The sequence below is a fragment of the Zootoca vivipara genome, chromosome Z2, assembly GCF_965207765.1.
Source record: "Zootoca vivipara chromosome Z2, rZooViv2.hap1.1, whole genome shotgun sequence".
In the NCBI taxonomy this organism is placed as follows: Eukaryota; Metazoa; Chordata; class Lepidosauria; order Squamata; family Lacertidae; genus Zootoca; species Zootoca vivipara.
In genome coordinates, this window is record NC_142585.1 from 35118351 (window position 1) to 35138000 (window position 19650).

A 19650-nucleotide genomic window follows, 5' to 3' on the forward strand; every position below is an offset into this window, starting at 1 on the left:
CTTCCTAGATTATTATCAACATTATTATTTTAATTTTTAAACTCTCTTCTCCTCTCTAGTCCTCCCGGGAGTTGTTTAAAGAGGCTGGCAAGGCTTTTTGTGTGTGCCAGGAACCTTTGGAAATAGCAGGTGTCGAAAGATGTGATTCTCTCCCCCCCCCCCACATCGTCCTGCCTCTCTCTGTCTCTGCCTCCATTGGTGGGCTCAGGGTGGGCTAGGAAAGGCAGACTCTCCGCCTCTCCGCCTGGATCAGCTGCCCCCACCCCTTCTAAAGGAGGAGGCCCCCCTCCCTCCTTCCCACTCTCTCCCTTTTCTCAAGCGCTGGCTCCTTATGGTAGAACAAGTCTATCTTGCGACGTCAGGGTGGTAGAGGAGGGGGGGGTTATTAATAACCAATTAGAGGGGTCATCGGAGCGCATATATAGTACCAGCCCTCAGGACCTGGGCCCAGAAGACTCTGTTGCCACTTGCTAAGCAGGCAGTGGCTTGGTCCACTTGCTCCTGGGACAGCCCACTTCCCTCTCATGCTCTCTCTCTCTGTCTCTCTCTCTCTCTTCCCGAACAGATCAGAACCAGCTGCCCAGAATCTCTGACCCCCACACAGACCCCAGCTGCAAGCTTGCCCCCCCCCACTTTCACACACACACTCCCACACACCCCAAAATCTACCATCTCCCTTAAAGCCTCGCCCCACCTTGTCCTTATGATGGGCTCCGTGCTCCCCGCGGAAGCCCTGGTCCTCAAGGGGGGGCTGAAGGGGCCCGGGCTCTCGCTGGCCGAGGTGATCACGTCGGACATCCTGCACAGCTTCCTCTACGGCCGGTGGAGGAACGTCCTGGGCGAGCAGCTCTTCGAAGAGAAGGCCGCCGGGGGCTGTGGTGGTGGAGGCGGAGGAGGCGGAGGAGGAGCGCACAGCAACCCCAAAACGGCCTTCACGGCGGAGGTCCTGGCTCAGTCCTTCTCTGGAGGTGAGTCTATCGTCCTCAGAGACCTCTTGGAGGGTCGGTGTGTGTGGGGGGGGGGATAGAGTTCCAGAAGGGTGTGTGAGAATAATTTCCAAGCGCAAACCTAACCGTGTCTACTCAGGAGTAAGTCCTGTTGCATTCAACTGGTGTTGCTCCCAGGTAAGTGGGGTCAGGGTGGCAGCTGGAAAGTTTAATTCCAGCCGTGTTTGTTTGGGAGTAATTTCTATTGCATCCCTTGGAGCTTACTCCCAGGTAAGTGGGTTAGGGTTACAGCCTTAGGAAGTTTGTCTGTTAAAAACAACAACAACAGCAAAGAGGGCTATAAACTGAGTGTTGCATTCCTGGGCAGTATTCAGCGAGACTCCAATACGTACTTTTTGGGAGGGGGGTCCCGGTTGCCTTCCATGGGGAAAACTGAGGCGCGCTTTCAAAATCTCTCCCGCTGAAACCAGACGCGATGAAGCCCCGAGGTAGCTCTCGACACTATTGGCTCCGCCTAAACAAAAATGTGCCTTTATTAAGAAATGCCCTAAAGGCATCCCATTCCGCCTGTGGATTCATCAGGGATTTCTTTTTCCCAAATCTGAGAGACACAAAGTTCTTTTAGAACCCCTGGCTCACAAGAAAAAAAGTGCTGAATAATTTTCCAGCACCCCACTCTTCCACCCTTCATTTCACATCCTCCCCTCAAAGCATGGGTTTTCGAAAATTGTTTTTCCCCTCTAACCAGCGATGCGTAAGTCTTGCGACTGCACGCAAAATCATCAGTTTCTCTCTCCTTGCGCGCTCTGCAACCCCAGAAATAAAGGGAAGTGCGATAGAGCGAGAAAGTCCCACGCTCAATCCACAGTGGCATTTCCTGGTAGCGTTGGGAGAGACCTCGTGTTTGAAATCGGAGAGCTGCTGCCAGTCAGTGTAGGCAATATTGAACTAGATGGAGCACTGGCCTGGCTCAAAAGAAGGCAGCTCCCCACGTCCCTACTTAAACTCGAATTCAGAACCACGAGGATTGGAATCTTAGTTCTTTTTAAGGGGAAGGCCAGGAGCTCAGTGGTAGAGCAGCTGCTTTGCATGCAGAAGGTCTCACTGGCATTTCCAGGTAGGGGGAGAACCATGCCTGAAATCCTGAGAAAGCCACTGCTAATCCGTGTAGACAATATTCAGCAGATGGATCCAGTGGTCTGAGCCAGTATGAAGGCAGCTTCCACAGCAGGCGCTGTAACTCTCCAACACTTTGACTTTACCCCACCTTAGCATGCTCTTCCATTGTCCCTCGAGACAGAAGGATGCCAGCAGCAACAGCAAAAGTATGTGTTCCTAAAGGGGGACGGGTGGAAAGTACCTTACCTGTCCTCAAAAAGAAATCTAAAAAGCGCAAGGAGAGAAACTCTGATGATTTTGCGTGCAGTCGCAAGATTAGGTTGGGATCTCCACCCCCAGCGCCCCCCCCCCGAAAAGGATGAAGTAACAGATCAGTGCCAGATCTGATATACACAGGAGACCTCGATTCGCTCCCCCAGGAGAAAATAAAAATAAAAATCCCAAAACAAAACAAATAAATCAGCCAACCCATCCAGCTTCTGTAAAAGCCCACTAGACCAATTCTAAAAGCACTGGGATTTTCCCATCACTGTGTTATCTGAATGGTCTCCAAAATCCTCTCCCCTCCTTCTCCTCACCCACCCTTTCAGAAGAACTAAACACATACTTTTCTGCCTCTCAACTTAACCAGAGTGTAAATTTGTCCCCAAAAGATGTTTTTAATCTTATAGATATATATATAATAATCATTTTCTGCCTTTCTCAATCCGTCTTCCCCTTGAATTTAGCTCTTCACCCCGCAAAAAGTATGAGCCTCATTCTCTCTCTCTTTGAAAAGCCTTTGGCATTTAAATTCTTATTAGGCGTGTAATAGCAGCTGACTGATAAAGGAAATTTTAAATTCATTTAGTTAACTTGGGCCTGACCTGAGGGGGGGGGAAGAGAAATTCCCACTTAAACCAAGAACTTTAAAAGGGCAATTTGGGAGGGGGGGCGGAGAGAAGAAGAAGAAAGGATTGATGGGGGGGTCACATTTTTCTTTTTCTTCAAAATGTCTCAAGTGCTTTTCCCTCATTCATCAATCCTAGGACGGTCTATTTTCCCTGCTGGCATCTCCGTGACTCCCTGCTTCTACACTCCCCCCACCCTCCCTGGAAGATTACTGTTCCTTTCTTAATTTGCCATGAAAACTCCATTCTGTGGCCTTTCAAGGGATGTCAACCAGCTAATCTCTCCCATTTTGTCCAGAGAAATTCCTGGGCCTTTTAGAACAAGTTTCTGAGGGCATTCAGGGCCGACCATGGACGGGCAAACAGCGATCTCCAAAGGCTAATGAATTTAGAATTAGTGATTTTCTATCCAAGGGACTTAAATGAATGCAGATCACTTTAAACAGTGTGACAAATTGCTTTATGGAGTGCAATGGACACTATTTAACCCTCTCCACCCTCCCCCTCCCCAGCCCAGGAACCCCCTTGTTCCACATCCCACTTTTTCCCAGTGGGAAAAAGGTTGGCTTAGAAAGGGAGGCTTGTAAAAGATTATGCTCCCGCTCTCCTCCACCCCATTCCATGGGGTATATGCACCCCACAGGGCCTCAATCAGGGTGTGTTGTACTGCACACCCCATCAATGAAGATCTGTGAGTGAGAAGATTCTGTGTGTGAGGTTAGCAGGGGCACAGTTTAGAATCCCCAAAAAGATCTCTGCTTGGATCAGGCCAGGGGTTCTGTCTAGTCTGGCGGTCCTGTTCTCACAGTGGCCAACCAAATACCTGTGGGAAACTAGAAAGCACACAATTTCCAAATCTGGACTTGATGACTATTTGCCTGTGTGTGTGTGTGTGTGTGTGTGTGTGTGTGTGTGTGTGTTGTTTTGTGTTCCTGCAAAATAAATATTTTTATTTCCCCAGAACGACAAGGACTAGAAACTTAATTGGCTTTTAGAGCAAGGGTCATAGCTCAGCGGTAGAGCACCTGATTTGCATGCAAAAGTTCCCAGGTTCGACCCTGGATGGCATCTTCAGGTAGGGTTGGGAGGGAAACCCTGCCTGAAATTCTGGAGAGCTGCTGCCAGTCAGTGTAGACAAAATGGAACTACAGTATGTGGAGCTTCCTGTGTTCCTCACCTCAGTTGTTAATGTGCATTCACTTAGCTCCAACTGTGGCAGTTATACATTTGAGGGGTGGGGGCTCCAGCTTATTCTGCTGAGAGGGTCCCCAGACATCCGCTCCACAAGTCCTGCCCTGATGGTGACACTGTTGACTGCTTGTATACCAGTCCAGATTTTAGGACTATCAAGCTCAGTATTGTCTCAGTATTGTCTACACTGACTGGCAGCAGCTCCCCAGGGTTTCAGATTGGGTGCCTTCCCAGTTCTACCTGGAGATGCCATTGGTGACTGAACCTGGGATCTTCTGCACTCAGAGTGGATGCTCTGCTGCTGAGCTGCAGCCCTTCCCTATAACTAAGGATCTAGTCCTCATGGTTCTGAATAAGTGACTGATTAAAACAAAAAGTGATGTCTTACACTGAGTCAGACCCTGGGTCTAGCTAGCTCAGTATTGTCTACACTAACCACCATCACTCTCCAAAGTTTTAGGTGGGGCATCTTCCCAGCCTTCCCTGGAGATGCCTTTGCAGTGGGGAGTGGGGTGGGGGTTCAGCCTAGGCCTTCTGCACTCATAGTATATGCTCTTCCACTTATCCATGGATGTTCCCCCTTCCCCTGAAGTGGAACTTGAAGTTTCAGTGGGGACATTTTAACCAACTGGTTAACCAATGCATACTTTTCCTGGAGAAACCCACACCTAGGAGTCCCCAACACTAGGAGTCTACTCTGAGTAAAACTCAGTGGGCTATAATTCTCTGCCAACATATTGCATGATGACCCCAATTCAGTTACACCAAACATCCGCACACCTCTCTAAGTTGGTGACTGAGGGCCAAGTGATTGTGCTTTTGGGGTCTATGGTTGGGTGGTGAGGCAAGGGGGGACCTATGTATTCTACACACCCTCGCATAGCCATTATATTCGGCATGATTTGTAGATGTGTGTCTGTGTGGATTATCACGAAAGCTTGTGCATTCCTAGTATGTATGGTTGGTTCCTGGCAGGGGTCTGTGGGGTCATCAAGATAAGACTTTGAGGATACTCATCAGGGTCCCACTCAACAGAGATGGGCTCCCCACACACACAACAGTGATGGTTTGTGACAATTGTGTGTCTGTGTGTGCTTGTAGGGTGGTATCTGTGTGTTTGTAGTGTGTGTGTGTGTGTGTGTGTGATGGGCAAATTGGTAACTGGCCCATTTCCTGAATGTAGAGGCTACATTTCCGGAGCGTAAGTGATTTTAAGAGCATATAGGGAGAGCCTTGATGGATCAGACAAAATGGTTGATCTGCTTTAAGATCCTGTTTCCAGTGGAGGACAGCCAAATGCCAGGTTTTTAAGGGACAGCCCACCCCATTCTTTCTTCTTGGCGCCTGATATTCAGAGGTAAGCATTTTTTAAAAAATGATTGCTGTAACCTTATGGCTAAAGAATAACACAAATCTCTTCAAGAGAATATAGCTTGGAAGCACACCGTTCCTCCATGCATTATGCTGGTGTGGCTCACGCTGTCACCTGCTTTTGTGGAGTGCTGAGGTGCTCTACAGGTGTTCAGTGTTTATTTATTTTATTTTACTAATTCAATTTGTATACCGCCCACCATCTGTAGATCTTAGGGCAGTTCACAACATAAAATACAGAATAAAAACACAACATGCATAATAAAAACAAGAACAAAGACCACAAACCAATAACTGCCCCTGCCCAAACATTTAAAAAGTATATAAGATGTTAATCAGCCCAAGGCCTGGTGGAAGAGGAACATTTTTGCCTGGCGCCTAAAAGTGTATAATGAAGGTGCCAAGCAAGCCTCCCTGGGGAGAGCGTTCCGCTATGTGTATATGATGTACTTTGTTATAGAGACAAGGCTTGAGCTTTGGAATCCAAAATGTGTGTAACATTACTTACAAGTGAGGCTTGTGATAAAATGTTTGCTGGGTATTCACCAGCCAGTCAGCCAGCCAGCTGTGCCCTTCACCATAATACTCCATTCCTTTCCTATTTTCCTTTCCATTATTTCCCATGGCTCTCATTTGTACATAAGAGGGATGTGCCTCTTTTAGTTTTCTTAAAATGGGTTTTCATACTTTTGCAAACTTCGTATTGGCTCCACTTCTGGATCAGCAGCCCTCTCTTGTCTCCATTGCTGTCAGCACTCACCAACTGTGAGTTGCTTCTTAGCTGCTCCAGCTTCTTAGCTGGAGAAGTCCAATCGTCTCTTAAAAAGGGACGTGTGTTTGCAACGTGGACTGCCATGTAGGTTTAACAGAGTGTGTTTTATAGATAGCACAACTGTTCCTGTGCCATCTTGCACTCCTGGCTTTTGATCATCTATGCACTGGAGTGAATAGGCTGCGTTGAACTAAGTTCTCGCTCAGGGGATAGATCTATGGTAACATAGTCAATCTCCCTCAATTTAAAAGGGCTTATACACACACACACACCCAAAATAAAAATAATCTCCACAATCACACCATACTTTTAAAGCACATTTAGTACACATTTCAAGCACATGGCACCCCCAAAGAATCATGGGAACTGTAGTTTACCCAGAACCCTCCACAAATTGCAGCTCCCAGGATACTGGGAACATGATGTAAAGGTGCATTAAATAGGCTTTAAATATACCCTGTTTCTCATATTTTAAGACATACCCATAAAATAAGCCATAGCAGGATTTTTAAGCATTCAAGGAATATAAGCCATACCCCGAAAATAAGACATAGTGATAGGCGCAGCAGCAATGCCGGCCGCGGCAGGAGGAGGAAAAAAATAAGACATCCCTTGAATATAAGCCATAGTGTGTTTTATTGAGGAAAAAATAAATATAAGACGTGTCTTATAATATGAGAAACACGGTACATGGCGGACATGGCCTGTTTAATGCAAGTGGCGGCGTGGTACTTCCGTAATAATGTAACCTGGACAAGTCTCTACCGCAGGGTGCTTCTAAATTTAGACAGAGGAGATGAAAGAGGAAAGGTTTGAGAATAACGGTGGTGTTGGTGGTGGGGTTTTGAGCATGAGCATGAATTCATATGCATCTGGATGGGGCAATGAGTGAAATCTCCCAGAGGAATTTATATACTTTAGGCTTTTTTTAAAAAAACACAACCCTGATCATTTCATAATTTTATAAACTGCTTTGTTCTTCTTTACAATCAAGTGGCACATGCACTTTATGAACTGGAATGAAAAATGCATAATTATTCTTCCAGCCTGCTCCTATAGCCCTTAATGCAAAACAGTAACGCAGCCATAACCCCCTGGTTATTCTCCAGGGACTCTGACTGTATATACGCTACATCTTACTCTGCATCCAGAGCACTCCCTTCACTGGTTTGGGAAGGGCTTTTTTTTCTTTTAAAAAAATGTTTAGGGGTACTCTCATTTTCCTACTCATATTGAAATACTGCCCCGCAATGAGGCCAAACTTAGATTCACAAAAGGTTTAGGGGTATGCGTCCCCCTAGAAAAAAAAAGCACTGGGTACACACATGACATTAACCCCCCATCCATATCTATCCTGTCCTTGGAAAATGCTGCATTTTGATGTATCCCCTTCTAAAAAATCCCAGATTCAATCCAAATTGAGAAAAAGAATGGTTTCAGTGCATTTTAAGCCAGTAATGTGTGCACGCAGCACCAGCCAGCATTTAAACCAAACACTCTCACCTAAATCAGTCCCTAGATCGGGTTGTATTTGCAGCTTGGGTACCACCAGCACAATTACGCAATTTGCTAGATTTCTGCCTGCACCGGAGAGGTGAGCGCCTCTTTTTAACCTGCCTCACCTTTAAAAAAGCATCTCTTCGAAGAGAGGACAATGGAAACAAAGTGGCAATGAACTGGGGGGAGAGCTCTCAGTTTCTCTGTCGGCTGCTCATATTACTGGCACACGAGCCAGTTGCCTCCCTCTCACTATGGAGATAGTGAGATGTGGAATTCTTTTTTTCCTGGGCTCTTTTCCTGACCCATCCCAGGTGTTCTGTGCTTCCCCCCCCCCTTGCATCCTCTGGACAGTGAGAATTGTGAATGGGAAGGCAATTGCTGTTAACCCTGATAGCTGTGCTCTCCCACCACTATCGGAGGCAGCAATGCTTCTGAATGCTGGTTGCTGGAAACCACAGAAGGGGACAGTGTTCTTGCACTCAGGTCCTGCTTTTATGGGCTTCCCACAATGGGCATGTGCTCAGCCCCTGTGAGAACAGGATGCTGGACTAGATGGACCTTGCAGAGCTGTAGCTACAGGGGGTGGGGGTGGTGTGAAGCATTCAGAGGGGCACCATTGAGGCTCTCAGCCTGTGTATGTACCTATGTGTATGCAAATACTCGTGTGTGTGTGTGTGTGTGTGTGTGTGTGTGTGTGCCAAACTGAGTCTTTGAAATAAAGCCTAGTTTCACCCCTGGATCTTGGCCTCATCCAGTAGCTGGGCTCTTATACTTTGGAAGATACGAGCAACCCATTGAATGATAATGATAGGCTGGACCTACCATTAGGCAAACTGGGGTGTGTTTCTTAGGTGGCTGATGTGAACGGTGGCAGTAGCAGAACCTCAGATCATGATTTTGAGCTCCCCCCTGCCTTTCAAATGCCCAGTGTACAAAAACAGGTGTTGTTTTTGGGACTCCGGATGACAACTGTGCATGGTAGTTCTTTTGTTATTCCCATATTGCAAATTGGGGACAGCTGAGTTTGAGAAAAGGTATAGGGGAGGGAACCCACAGATGTTAGTGGAATTTTTAACCAGGAGCAAGAACTGAGGTTTGTTGAAAATTCACGACAAATCTCTCAGCTGTGCTAGTTAACCATACCCTCAATTTACAGAAGCAGTATAGCCGAGATGTTCGGAGATGACAGACTTTGCCTTTGCAACCTGCTCACAAAGGCTCAGAGACATCTGCTGGCCACTGGCGGAAACAGTATACTGGGCTGCTTTGATCCAAAAATGAGGCAGTTCCCATTTCTCTGTTCCTGCTTGCTCCAAATGCTGGATTACCCAAGGGGCAGCCTAAGTACATTGCGTGTTGCGTTTCCATTTTTGTAGATTGTTACGTTTTGCAACACAGGGGTTTGTGTTTGTTTAGAGCTCTAGTGAAGCAGGGGCACCAATAAAAAAGGAGAAATTCTTGAAATAATTTGATATTTCAAAAAAAAACAAAAACAATCGAAGTAGTCATCATGGGGAAAGTCAGAACTTCGTGGGCTTCCTTACACTCTATTCCACTGAATTGTTTTAACTGGATTTTGAATAAATTTGAAACTAATTATTGCTGTTTTGAATTTTATTTAGTGGGTTGTGCAAACTGCTATTGTGAATAATGCTTTTTATAGTGTAGGGTGGGGAGCATTTTGGGCGCCCCCCCCCAAAAGTTTGGGAACAACCACTGGTGTAGCTTAACTTCTTTCTCTCCCTCCCTTTTCTCTTTCTCTCTGACCCACAGAGGTCCAGAAGTTATCCAGCTTGGTGCTGCCTTCAGAGGTCATTATTGCCCAGAGTTCCATCCCTGGAGAAGGGCTGGGCATCTTTTCTAAGACCTGGATCAAAGCGGGCACAGAGATGGGACCTTTCACTGGCCGGATCATCTCCCCAGAGCATGTGGACCTTTGCAAAAACAACAATCTGATGTGGGAGGTAAAGAAGCAAGGATGTGTGCATGTGTGTGTCCACGTGAGAGAGGAGGGTGGCTCTTCTTGGAACAGGGTGGGGGAAGCCATAGCTCTTCAGATGTTGTGGGACTCCAACTCCCATGAACCCCTGCAGCCAGCATGGCTAATGGTCCAGGAATGATGGGAGCTGAAGTCCAACAACATCTGAAAGGCCACAGGTCTTCTGTCCCTGAACGAAGAGATGGGATGCAAGAGATAGAAGAATGCCTCTTTTTTAAACAGGCATTCCCCCATTAGGAAGGGGAAAGAAGGGATGCTAGGGATTGAACCAGGGACATTCTGCATGCAAAGCGGATGTTCTAGCTCTGAGCTACGTCCCTTTACTTTAGGTTGTGGAACAGCCCACAATATGTATACTTGGCCTTGTATTTCCTTTTATCCTCCCATTCCTGATGACAGAGATTGAGGCCATTGTTAACACTCTTAACAATGGCCTAGTCTACAGCCCAAAATTTTCACAAATTGATGCTAGTCCAGTGTATAAAAACAGGCACACCTGTCATATCAGAATGGCAAGATCACAACAAATAAAATAAAAAAATTCCTTCAGTACCTGTAACAAGATCACAACAGTTAAAGTGTGAGTGATATGTGGTTTGATTTCCAGAACAACAAATAAAAGTTTATTCAGAAGTCTACTGAGATACATCCTGCATTGCAGGGCGTTGGACTAGATGAACCTCAGGGTCCCTTCCAACTCTCCAGTTCTATGATCCCCACCCCCAGTGATTTCTGAGTGGTCTGCAGTGTGTATGTTTGAGAACTGCCATCTTAGATTGCTTGAAAAGAGGATTAGAAGTCTATCAATGGTTATGAGCCAGGCTAACTAAATAAAACCTACCCATTTATTATTTTATTAATTAGTTTTCTATACCACCTTTCCTCAGAGTATCACAGGGTGGTTTACAATATAAAAACACAAAAATACATGAGATAGTAACAGAAATAAACAATACAAACCCCCCCCCCCAGTTTAAAAGGCCATAGAACGTTTAATTAGCCAAAGGCCTGGGAGAAGAGGAATGGTCCACTCCCAAGGCCTCTTGTGGAGGAGGCACACAAAGAACGGCCTCAGATGAAGCTTGCAGGGTCTAGGGTGGTTCATATGGGGAGAGGTAGTCCTTGAGGTATTTAGAGACGTTGTGCCTGAGAATACCACTTGCGGGGGTGGGCAAACTTCCAGAGGCATTGTTGCGTTCAGCATCCATTTATGGGCCTTCTCAGAAGAGACTATGGTTATGAACTAATGCAGCTATTAGGAACGCAGGGAATGCCTGTGGGAAAGAATGAGTCAGAAGGAGGCGGTGGAATGGATGGCTTTGTCACACAAGCAGACTAGGTTGCCATAATAGACATAAGTGTATAAATTTATGCCTGGCATGGAGAAAATCGATAGAGAAAAGCCTTTTTTCATCTCTCGTGATGCTAGAACTCGTGGGCATCCAATGAAGCTGAATGTTGGAGGATTCAGGACAGATCAGAGGAAGGACTTCTTCATGCAGCTCTTGGTTCAACTATGGAACAAGGCTATCCATGGCTACCAGCCACAATGGCTAATGCTCTGCATCCATGTTCAGAGGCAGTAATGTTTCTGAATACCCAGTAGCTGGAAGCCACAGGAAGAGAGGGTTGCTGTTGCACTTGGGTCCTGTTTTGCAGGCTTTCTGTTGGAACATCTGGCTTGCCACTGTGAGAAAAATAAGTTGCAGAAAGATTTAAAAGCCCTTGAAAAAAAAAAAAAACCCTTGATAACTTCTGATAATTTTCTACAACTTTTCCAGCACACTGATGATACCTTTTCTGGGGTGGGATAACCTGGATGCATCTATTCAGATGTGGTAGGAGGTGGGTGTGATTCATGGACTGAAACCCTCTTGCCCTTCTTTCCAGGTCTTCAATGAAGATGGAACAGTCCGTTATTTCATTGACGCCAGCCAAGAGGACCATCGCAGCTGGATGACATACATCAAGTGTGCCAGAAATGAGCAGGAACAGAACCTGGAGGTGGTCCAAATTGGGAACAGCATCTTTTACAAGGCCATTGAGGTAAGGGTGTTACGTACAAGGGAACGGGTGAGGGTGTAGGGTGTGAAATGCACCAGTAGAGCAAAAATACTTGCCTTCAACCTAAGTTGCTGGTGCTTCTTCAGACTTTTTTTAAATACTTCTGGTGCTGGGGAGTTAAATGTAGAAACATAGGATTGAATCCAATGTAGCGCCAAGAGAAAGCAATTTGCTGGTATACTTGTTCTGCTGCTGAAATGCAAAGGCATTTTGTCATTAAACTAGGATGACTTTAGAAGGGAATCGGACACATTTGTGGCAGGTAGAGCTATTCATGGCTACTAGCCACAATGGCTATGCTCTGCCTCCACAATCAAGAGGAGGTAACGCTTCTGAATTCCAGTTGCTGGAAACCACAGAAGGAGAGAGTGATCTTGGGCTCAGATCCTATTTGCGGGTTTCCCCACAGGCATCTGCTTCGCTACTGTGAGAACAGGATACTAGACTGGTTGGGCCACTGGCCTGATCCAGCAGGCTCTTCTTAGAGATCTCGGAAGCCAGAGGGGTGGCTCTATGAAATTCCTATTGGAAATTGCATTTTGTTGTGGACTTTTAGGTGTTTGACACAATATGCTTTTCCCTGCACAAGTTTTTATGCTGCCTTTGATTGGTCAGTTCGCTAAGTATTTTTATTTATTTACTGGTGGGGGGGAGATACCCCCTGCCCGCCCGCCCCCAGCTACATCCATGTTAAGAGGCTATCCACTTTTTAGTTTTGCCTCTTCTTTAAGGTGCAGCTGAAAACATCTCTGCATCAATTTCTACAGGAGAATGGACCATTAGGGCAAACAGGGAGGTACCCCATCAACCTCAGTCTGCCCTCAGCCAGCCCTCACCGGTCTACCTTCTTTATTAAATTCAGTCCATGGAGCGGAACTGGCTACTAGCTTCCTCCTCCTGAGTGTCAGAGTTGCCTTTGTAGAACTCAGCTGGGAGGGGGGAAGATGGGGAGAAAACTGGAATCCATCAACTCTGCCCCCTATTGTTGGGCTCCCTGCCTTACACCATACCAGTTTCCAATGGGTGGCAGCCACAACTGCCCACTTCTTTCTCATCTGTGCATGTGCCCATCAGAGATTGCAACTGAGGATTTTAGTTCAGGGGGTGGGGAGCTTTTTGCCTTCCTGATGTAGCCAAACTACGTTGTCCACCAACCACTGAAGCTGAACAGCCAAGGCTGATGGGAGCTGGAGTCTGGGCGGGCTGAAGGTCACTCTACTGCTGGCTTTAGGTTATCTATCTGTTTCACTTTAGTGGACAAGTAAAGCTTTGCAAATGTGGGGGAATGCTGGAACCCGAAGACCACACACACAGCGAGCATCTACCCCTGCAGCACATTCTGAAATGCAACACACACACACACACAGAGAGAGATGCAAACACAGCCTACGCACACCGAAGTGCTAAGAACAGTTATTACGTGCCATCTTTCATGTCTGGGGTTTTGCCTCCTAATGTGAAAATGATAGTTAAGATTTTAGCAACACTTGTAGGTTTATTTTGGGGGAGGGGGAGATTCTTTTCTCCTGCAGAAGATCTCTCTAACGCCTTTTGCCATTTTGCTACTTAGCTTTCGTAAAAGAAAATAACTGCTCTCTGTGTGATGTAGTGGAATGTGAGGGTGTTTTCGCAGAGAAATTGCACCACCTTTCTCTGCAAAAGGCTGGTGTTACCTTTTCATCCATGCCTGGAAAATGTTTCTTTTCTCTTTTGTTTGGCACCAGAAATGATATCACAGTTAGCACTGGGCAAGCCTCGGTGAGGAGGCTATTCCCAGAAATGTGGGGAGGCAGTGCTAAGGAGGCCCCCTCTCTGGTCACCTGATTTCAGATAACCTCTGGTATGTGATGCATATTTCAGTGTGGAGAGGATGCCTGTTTTAAAATGATGCTTTCCATCTACAGTTTTTATATATATATTAAACTGCAGCTGTTTGCCTGGCAGAAGAGGCTAGCTCCTTTTCGGTTTCAAAAAGGCTATCCTCTTCTACTAGGTGCAGCCAAAAGATTAAACATATAAATAAGAAATAAATATCTCCTGCTGGAATGATTACAGCATATTTTAGATTATCCTTTTTTCTCCAACTGATTCATCTAATTCAAGGGTGGGGAAGTGGCCCTCCAGGCCTCACTTTCTTGCCCTTGAGCTCTTCTTATAAGGACCATATCCCTCACTGGCCCTGCTTGAGGGAATTTGAGGTCTGATAATGCCTCTTCTGGTTTCCTGGGTGGAGGGCAGAGAAACTAGCCAACAAAACAAAGGGACATTTTTACATGCATAGCTCCATTCAATTTCCCCTCTGGACCCACCTACCACTGGCATGTGGCCTTTGGAAGGTCACCCAAAATAGAATGCAGCCCTTGGGCTGAAAAGTGTTCCCCACTCTAATTGGTTAAACATTGTAGCCCTTAAGCACAGGGACTGACACTTTGGACATATCATAATATAGAATAATGGTTAGAAGGGTATCAGCACAATCCTTGCAACAGATGACCAGATGCCTGTGAAAAACCGGCAAACAGGACCTGAGAATAAGAGCCACCTCCTCCATAAATTTTTCTATCCCCCTTTTAAAGCCGTTCCCCCTCTTCTCTCTCTATAGATGATTCCTCCGGATCAAGAATTGCTCGTTTGGTATGGGAACTCCCACAATACCTTCCTGGGGATCCCTGGAGTGCTGGGACTTGAGGAAGAGCAGAAGAAGAGTAAGCACGGTAAGGAGATGGCTGAATTCTGCTCAGGGTTGGCACTGTATAAAACCTGCCTTTCTTAGGATTTCCCTCTGCCAGTTTGCAGGATTTGCAGGGTGGAGTGGGGAGGGAGTGGGAACCAGTCCCTCCTGTTTCTATTTCTCTCTTTTAAAAAAAAAGTACTGTAATTTGAAGAAATCAATATGAAACAAATACAAAAAGCAGTGCAGCATATCTGAGAACAGACTTAATAATAGGTTGGTAAAGTATTTAAGACCACCAGGAAAGTCAAATTCCACGCTGTACTGGGGAGAGGGAGTCTCATGTGTCTGATGCACATAAGATGGTACCCCACCAAACCACACAGAATTTTTCAGGGTCCTTCGGGCATTTTGACATGCGATTTATGAGTTATTCTTTTTCCAGCTAATGCTGGATGCCACATACTGTATCTTTAATACCATCTGTTGTAAATGTTTTAGGTATCCTTGGGGGGAAAGAAAGGTGCAATCATTTTTATCTGGCAATGCAGACATGCACTTTAATTCCTGTTGTTTGTCAGTTGCAGCATCACAACTGTGTGTGTGTGTGTGATAGTCTCCTGATAGAGGCCTGCCACTTTGTATCTTTTCGGGGGAAGCCTTTAAATAAAACCGGCAAAGCTCTTAACCGGCAAAGCTGCTGTGTTTCAAACAAATGTATCAACTGGGCCTGCTGCCATTTTTAATGCTTTTATCTTACTTTGCTGGGGCTTGCTGGAATGCAATCCCCCTTCAAAATATTTTATTATTTTCACTTATTTATACAAGAAACGACAATCGGTATTCAGCTGCTCCTGCCTCCTGCACAAAAGTACCAAATATCTAGTTAATTACATCCAACTTTCAATTTATAAACAAAGGTTTCCATATGCCCTCAGAGGCCTGTAATCATGCCCCATTAATGTTGCATATGTAATAAAACTATGCCAGGTTTCTTGCCTGTTCGACTCTCTCACATATGGGTTGCCCGTTTGTCCATCGGCATTAAGTTCCAGAGTTGTGAGATCCAGATCTCAAACAGGTCTGCATTGACAGAGTCTTCCAATAAAAATCCAGGGCATAATTGTGCCCACAGTAGGTCTTTGAAGCTATCAAGCAGAAGTATTTATACAGGGGAAAGGAGAGAAGTGGCTTCTAACTTTGGGAATCTGAGGGCATGCAATGGGTTTTTAAAAGATCTTATTTCATTCGGGCTGTGTCTTTTTAAAGTTTTCGTTCATGTTCTATATAGAGTGGTACTGATGTTGCTGCACGACCCTCCTTGATAAATATTAATTGCATTGTTTATTTCATTAATGACATACATATAGAATATGGGCTTGATCCGTCCCCATCTGTGGGCTCACCTGCTCCGGGCATGAGTAACTTCCAAGGTAGGGTGCTCCTTGGGAGACGAGGGATGGCTGGAGGGGGTGAACCGGAGGGTGACAGTGACCCTCCCCTATGCAAAGTGGCAGTTCCTGCACTGCACACGAGCTACTGAGGCCAGGCAGGGTGAGGGAAGAGGGCTCCTTTGTGGGGATGGATCAGGCCCTATAGGTTTATATAATTTTTTTTATTAAAATCAGGGGCTCAGTATCTCATTGATTGCTTCAGGAGTGGATTAATGCAATGCGCTCTAAGTGGGGCATCCCTCACACTTGTCCCAGAAGTTGCAATTGGTGCAGAATGCTGCAGCATGATTGCTGACAGGAGTGAGGCCATATCAGCATATAAAACCTGCGCTCAGAGATCACTGGTTGCTGATTTGCTACCAGGCCAAGTTCAAGGTGTTACTATTAGTATATAAAGCCCTTAGCAGCTTGCACCCAGCTTACCTGCAAGATCACAAGTAGGCCCACTCAACTGCTTCAATCTGCAGAATTGGCCCCGTTACAGGAGCCGCAAAATACTGATTCCAGATTTGTAAGAAATCAGATCTTTTAGTGTGGCAGCACCACCCACACTTTGGAACTCCCTGCTTAGTGATAACAAGCAGGTGCTTTCACTGTATTCTTTTCAACCTGTTAAAACCATTTTTGTTTAGGCAAGCCTACCCAGACACAAAGAGGTGGCTTTTAGCTTATTATTTTTAAAAAAGTTTTAAATAATTGTTTTTAACTATTTTTTTACTGATTTCATTATTTTTTTCTTTTTGTAAACGATTTTGAGGGATTTTTTAAAATGTATAATCAAGTGGCATGTAACTTGTAGTAGTAATAATTAAAATTAATTGTCCACTCATCACCAGCCTTCCGAGTACATAACATGTAGGACTGCTCTGTAAAACCTTTTCATCCCCTGAAAAGGCATTCTTATCCACCAGATTTTATCTAGGAAGTCACAACCCGAATGAAATAATATCTATTCCCCTCACAGAGCTGCAGCTATCACAGTGGTTTAAACCAGGCATAGGCAAACTCGGCCCTCCAAATGTTTTGGAACTACAACTCCCATCATCCCTAGCAAACAGGACCCGAGGTCAGGGATGATGGGAATTGTAGTCTCAAAACATCTAGAGGGCAGAGTTTGCATATGCCTGGTTTAAACAATTCCTCTGGGAATTGTAGCTATGGGAGGGAAATAACAGCGCCCTGAACAAACTACAGCTCCCAGGATTCTTTGGGGGGAACCCATGAGTGTTTAAAAAGAGGTATGAAACTATTTTAAATATATAGTTACAGATGAAGCCTGAGTGTATAAAATGATGTTTTGTTTGGGAGTGGGGTTTATTGCCGGAAATAACCCAAACTTCTCCCTCTTGTCCATTGCCCCTGCAGAGGACTTCCACGCGGCTGAAGCAGGTGCCAGTTCCACTGGCCGCATGCGCTGTGTCATCTGCCACCGCGGATTCAACTCCCGCAGCAACCTCCGCTCCCACATGCGCATCCACACCCTGGACAAGCCCTTTGTCTGCCGCTTCTGCAACCGCCGCTTCAGCCAGTCCTCCACCCTCCGCAACCACGTCCGGCTCCACACTGGCGAGCGCCCTTACAAGTGCCAGGTCTGCCAAAGTGCCTATTCCCAGCTGGCCGGCCTGCGGGCCCACCAAAAAAGTGCCAGGCACCGGCCCCCCAATGGCTCCCTGCAGTCACATTCACCGGCCCTGCCTGTGCCGCACCCCACCTCCCTTGCTCACCACATCCCCACCATGGTGCTGTGAGGTCGGAAGCCCCCTGGCACTTCTGTGAACTGGTGGGCACCAAGGCATCGGTGAGCGCGCAGGGGAAAGGGGCGGGGGATTTTTGTGGTGGACCCATCCAGCAGCGGCTTCTAGTGGGGCTTGGCAAATGGAACTTCCATCTTCAGGCACACGTCTACCATCTGAACAAGAGGGGGGGCAGAGCGGGGCCTCCAGGTCCTGCTTCCGAGATTCCCAGCAGCCTTTGGCTGCCCACTGTAAGAAACAAAAAACTGGGGAGGGATTAATGGACCTCTTGGTCTGGACGGGAATGATGAAGGGATTCTGCTCTGGCAAGGTCTCGTTATTCCTAAGTGTGAGAACTAGGTGGGGGACTCACTTAATTTTTTTATTTTAGTATTTTAATATTTCCATCCAAGTTCCTTGGGTGATTTCCACCATCTTGGTTTCTTGTTCATGATGTGAGGCCTGTATGGTCTTCCCTATTTTGCCCATTGACTCAGGCATCCAAGTTAGATATATTTCTGGGGACGAGCTAAGAGGCTGAGCGTAAGATGAAGCCATGGCAAAGATGGAGAGAAAAGCAAAGGGTAGAGGAATAAGCACTTCTTCAAATAATTCTTAAGTTTAAAGCAGGAGTAGGGAACGAGATGTTGCTGGACTCCATTATCCTTAACTGTTGGTCATCCTCCAGGGCTAGACAAGGTGAGATCTCTTTCTATGGCAGCAGGATCCACCAGGGCAGCAGAACTAGGCTTGCCATACACCAGGAAAATTCCTGATATGTCCTGGTTTGCAGGTGTAAAAATGGCAGGGGGGGGGAAGATTTTGCCAAATCGTCAAAATGTCAGGGAAAACCCGGATGTAGGGCAACACAATGGAAAAAGCAGCGGGAAGAGCTCTAAAAGCTTAAAATCACTATTATTGGGTTAGGTTTCCCAAAAAAAGCTCATAACTTTGCGGGTGTCAGGAATTTTACCTTTTGTAATATAGCAACCCTAAGCAGATTCCAATATCAATACCCCCCCTGTTTTCCTGAAGTAGGTCTTCCCTCCCCCCCCTTCTTCCTTGGCAGGGAGGGGGGGTGCCATTTTGGTGTCCGCTTCAGGTGTCAACACATCTTGGACCAGCCCTGCCATCTTCGCTGCAGACGTTGATGGGAGATGGAGTCCATAAGTATCCAGAGGCCACCACATACCACACATGGCTATTCTAGAGGTTTGGTGGTAGTTATCAAATGATCCCACTTCTCTTCTGGATCTGACAACACCTGCCCACACACTCATAGGCACCTGCACTCCATTATCGTCCCCTGCGGTAGGATTCGATCCCAGGTTCCTGAATTGAGCTCTGGAGTTCTTAACAGGTAGTTTGTTGGGGCAGGGGACTTCATGGTTGGTGGATGACCCAGCCAAATTGGACAGGGTTCTGGGCTCTTCACGCCTTCTCCAGCTCCAAATTCAGGTTGACCCCTGCTGCTTTCTGCCATAGATGTGAATTGTTATCTCCACTGCAAAGCTTCGTGTTCTCTTTGGCCTCTGGTGAAATTCTTATGGACCAGCTATTGACAAGAGTTTCAGCACCACTATAATCCCAGGCTAACTGCTCCCATCACAGATGGACTGTGAAGTAGGAACATAACTTTAGAACAAATCAAACTATTTGTCCATCAGTATTGTCTACTCTGACTGAACCTCTCTCCATCTCAGTCCTCTTTCTCTCTCCATGGCAATCAAGATTGTTTGTAAACTCTGCATCCAATAAAGGAGGCATTTGTTTCTGTTCTGTTTTTTTTGTAAAATATACATTTTTTGTAATAGTACCTATTGATGATATCTATTCCTATTGTAAGGAGATGATATATAGAGAGTTGTCTCACAAATGGTGTTCGACTTCCATGAAATGCTGGTCACTTTAACATTGTAAATATAAATCTCTGTAAAAC

The 19650-nt window shown here is 46.0% G+C and overlaps 1 protein-coding gene across 1 annotated transcript; it reads left to right on the forward strand.

Annotated features, from left to right (window-relative positions):
- Window positions 1–703: 703 nt before the first annotated feature.
- On the forward strand, window positions 704–17726 carry PRDM12 (PR/SET domain 12). Its single transcript, XM_088664753.1, has 6 exons — window positions 704–968; window positions 9564–9754; window positions 11680–11835; window positions 14456–14567; window positions 15895–15957; window positions 17344–17726. The coding sequence occupies exons 1-6, from the start codon at window positions 704–706 to the stop codon at window positions 17724–17726; spliced, it is 1170 nt and encodes a 389-aa protein (XP_088520879.1).
- The last annotated feature ends 1924 nt before the right edge of the window (window positions 17727–19650 follow it).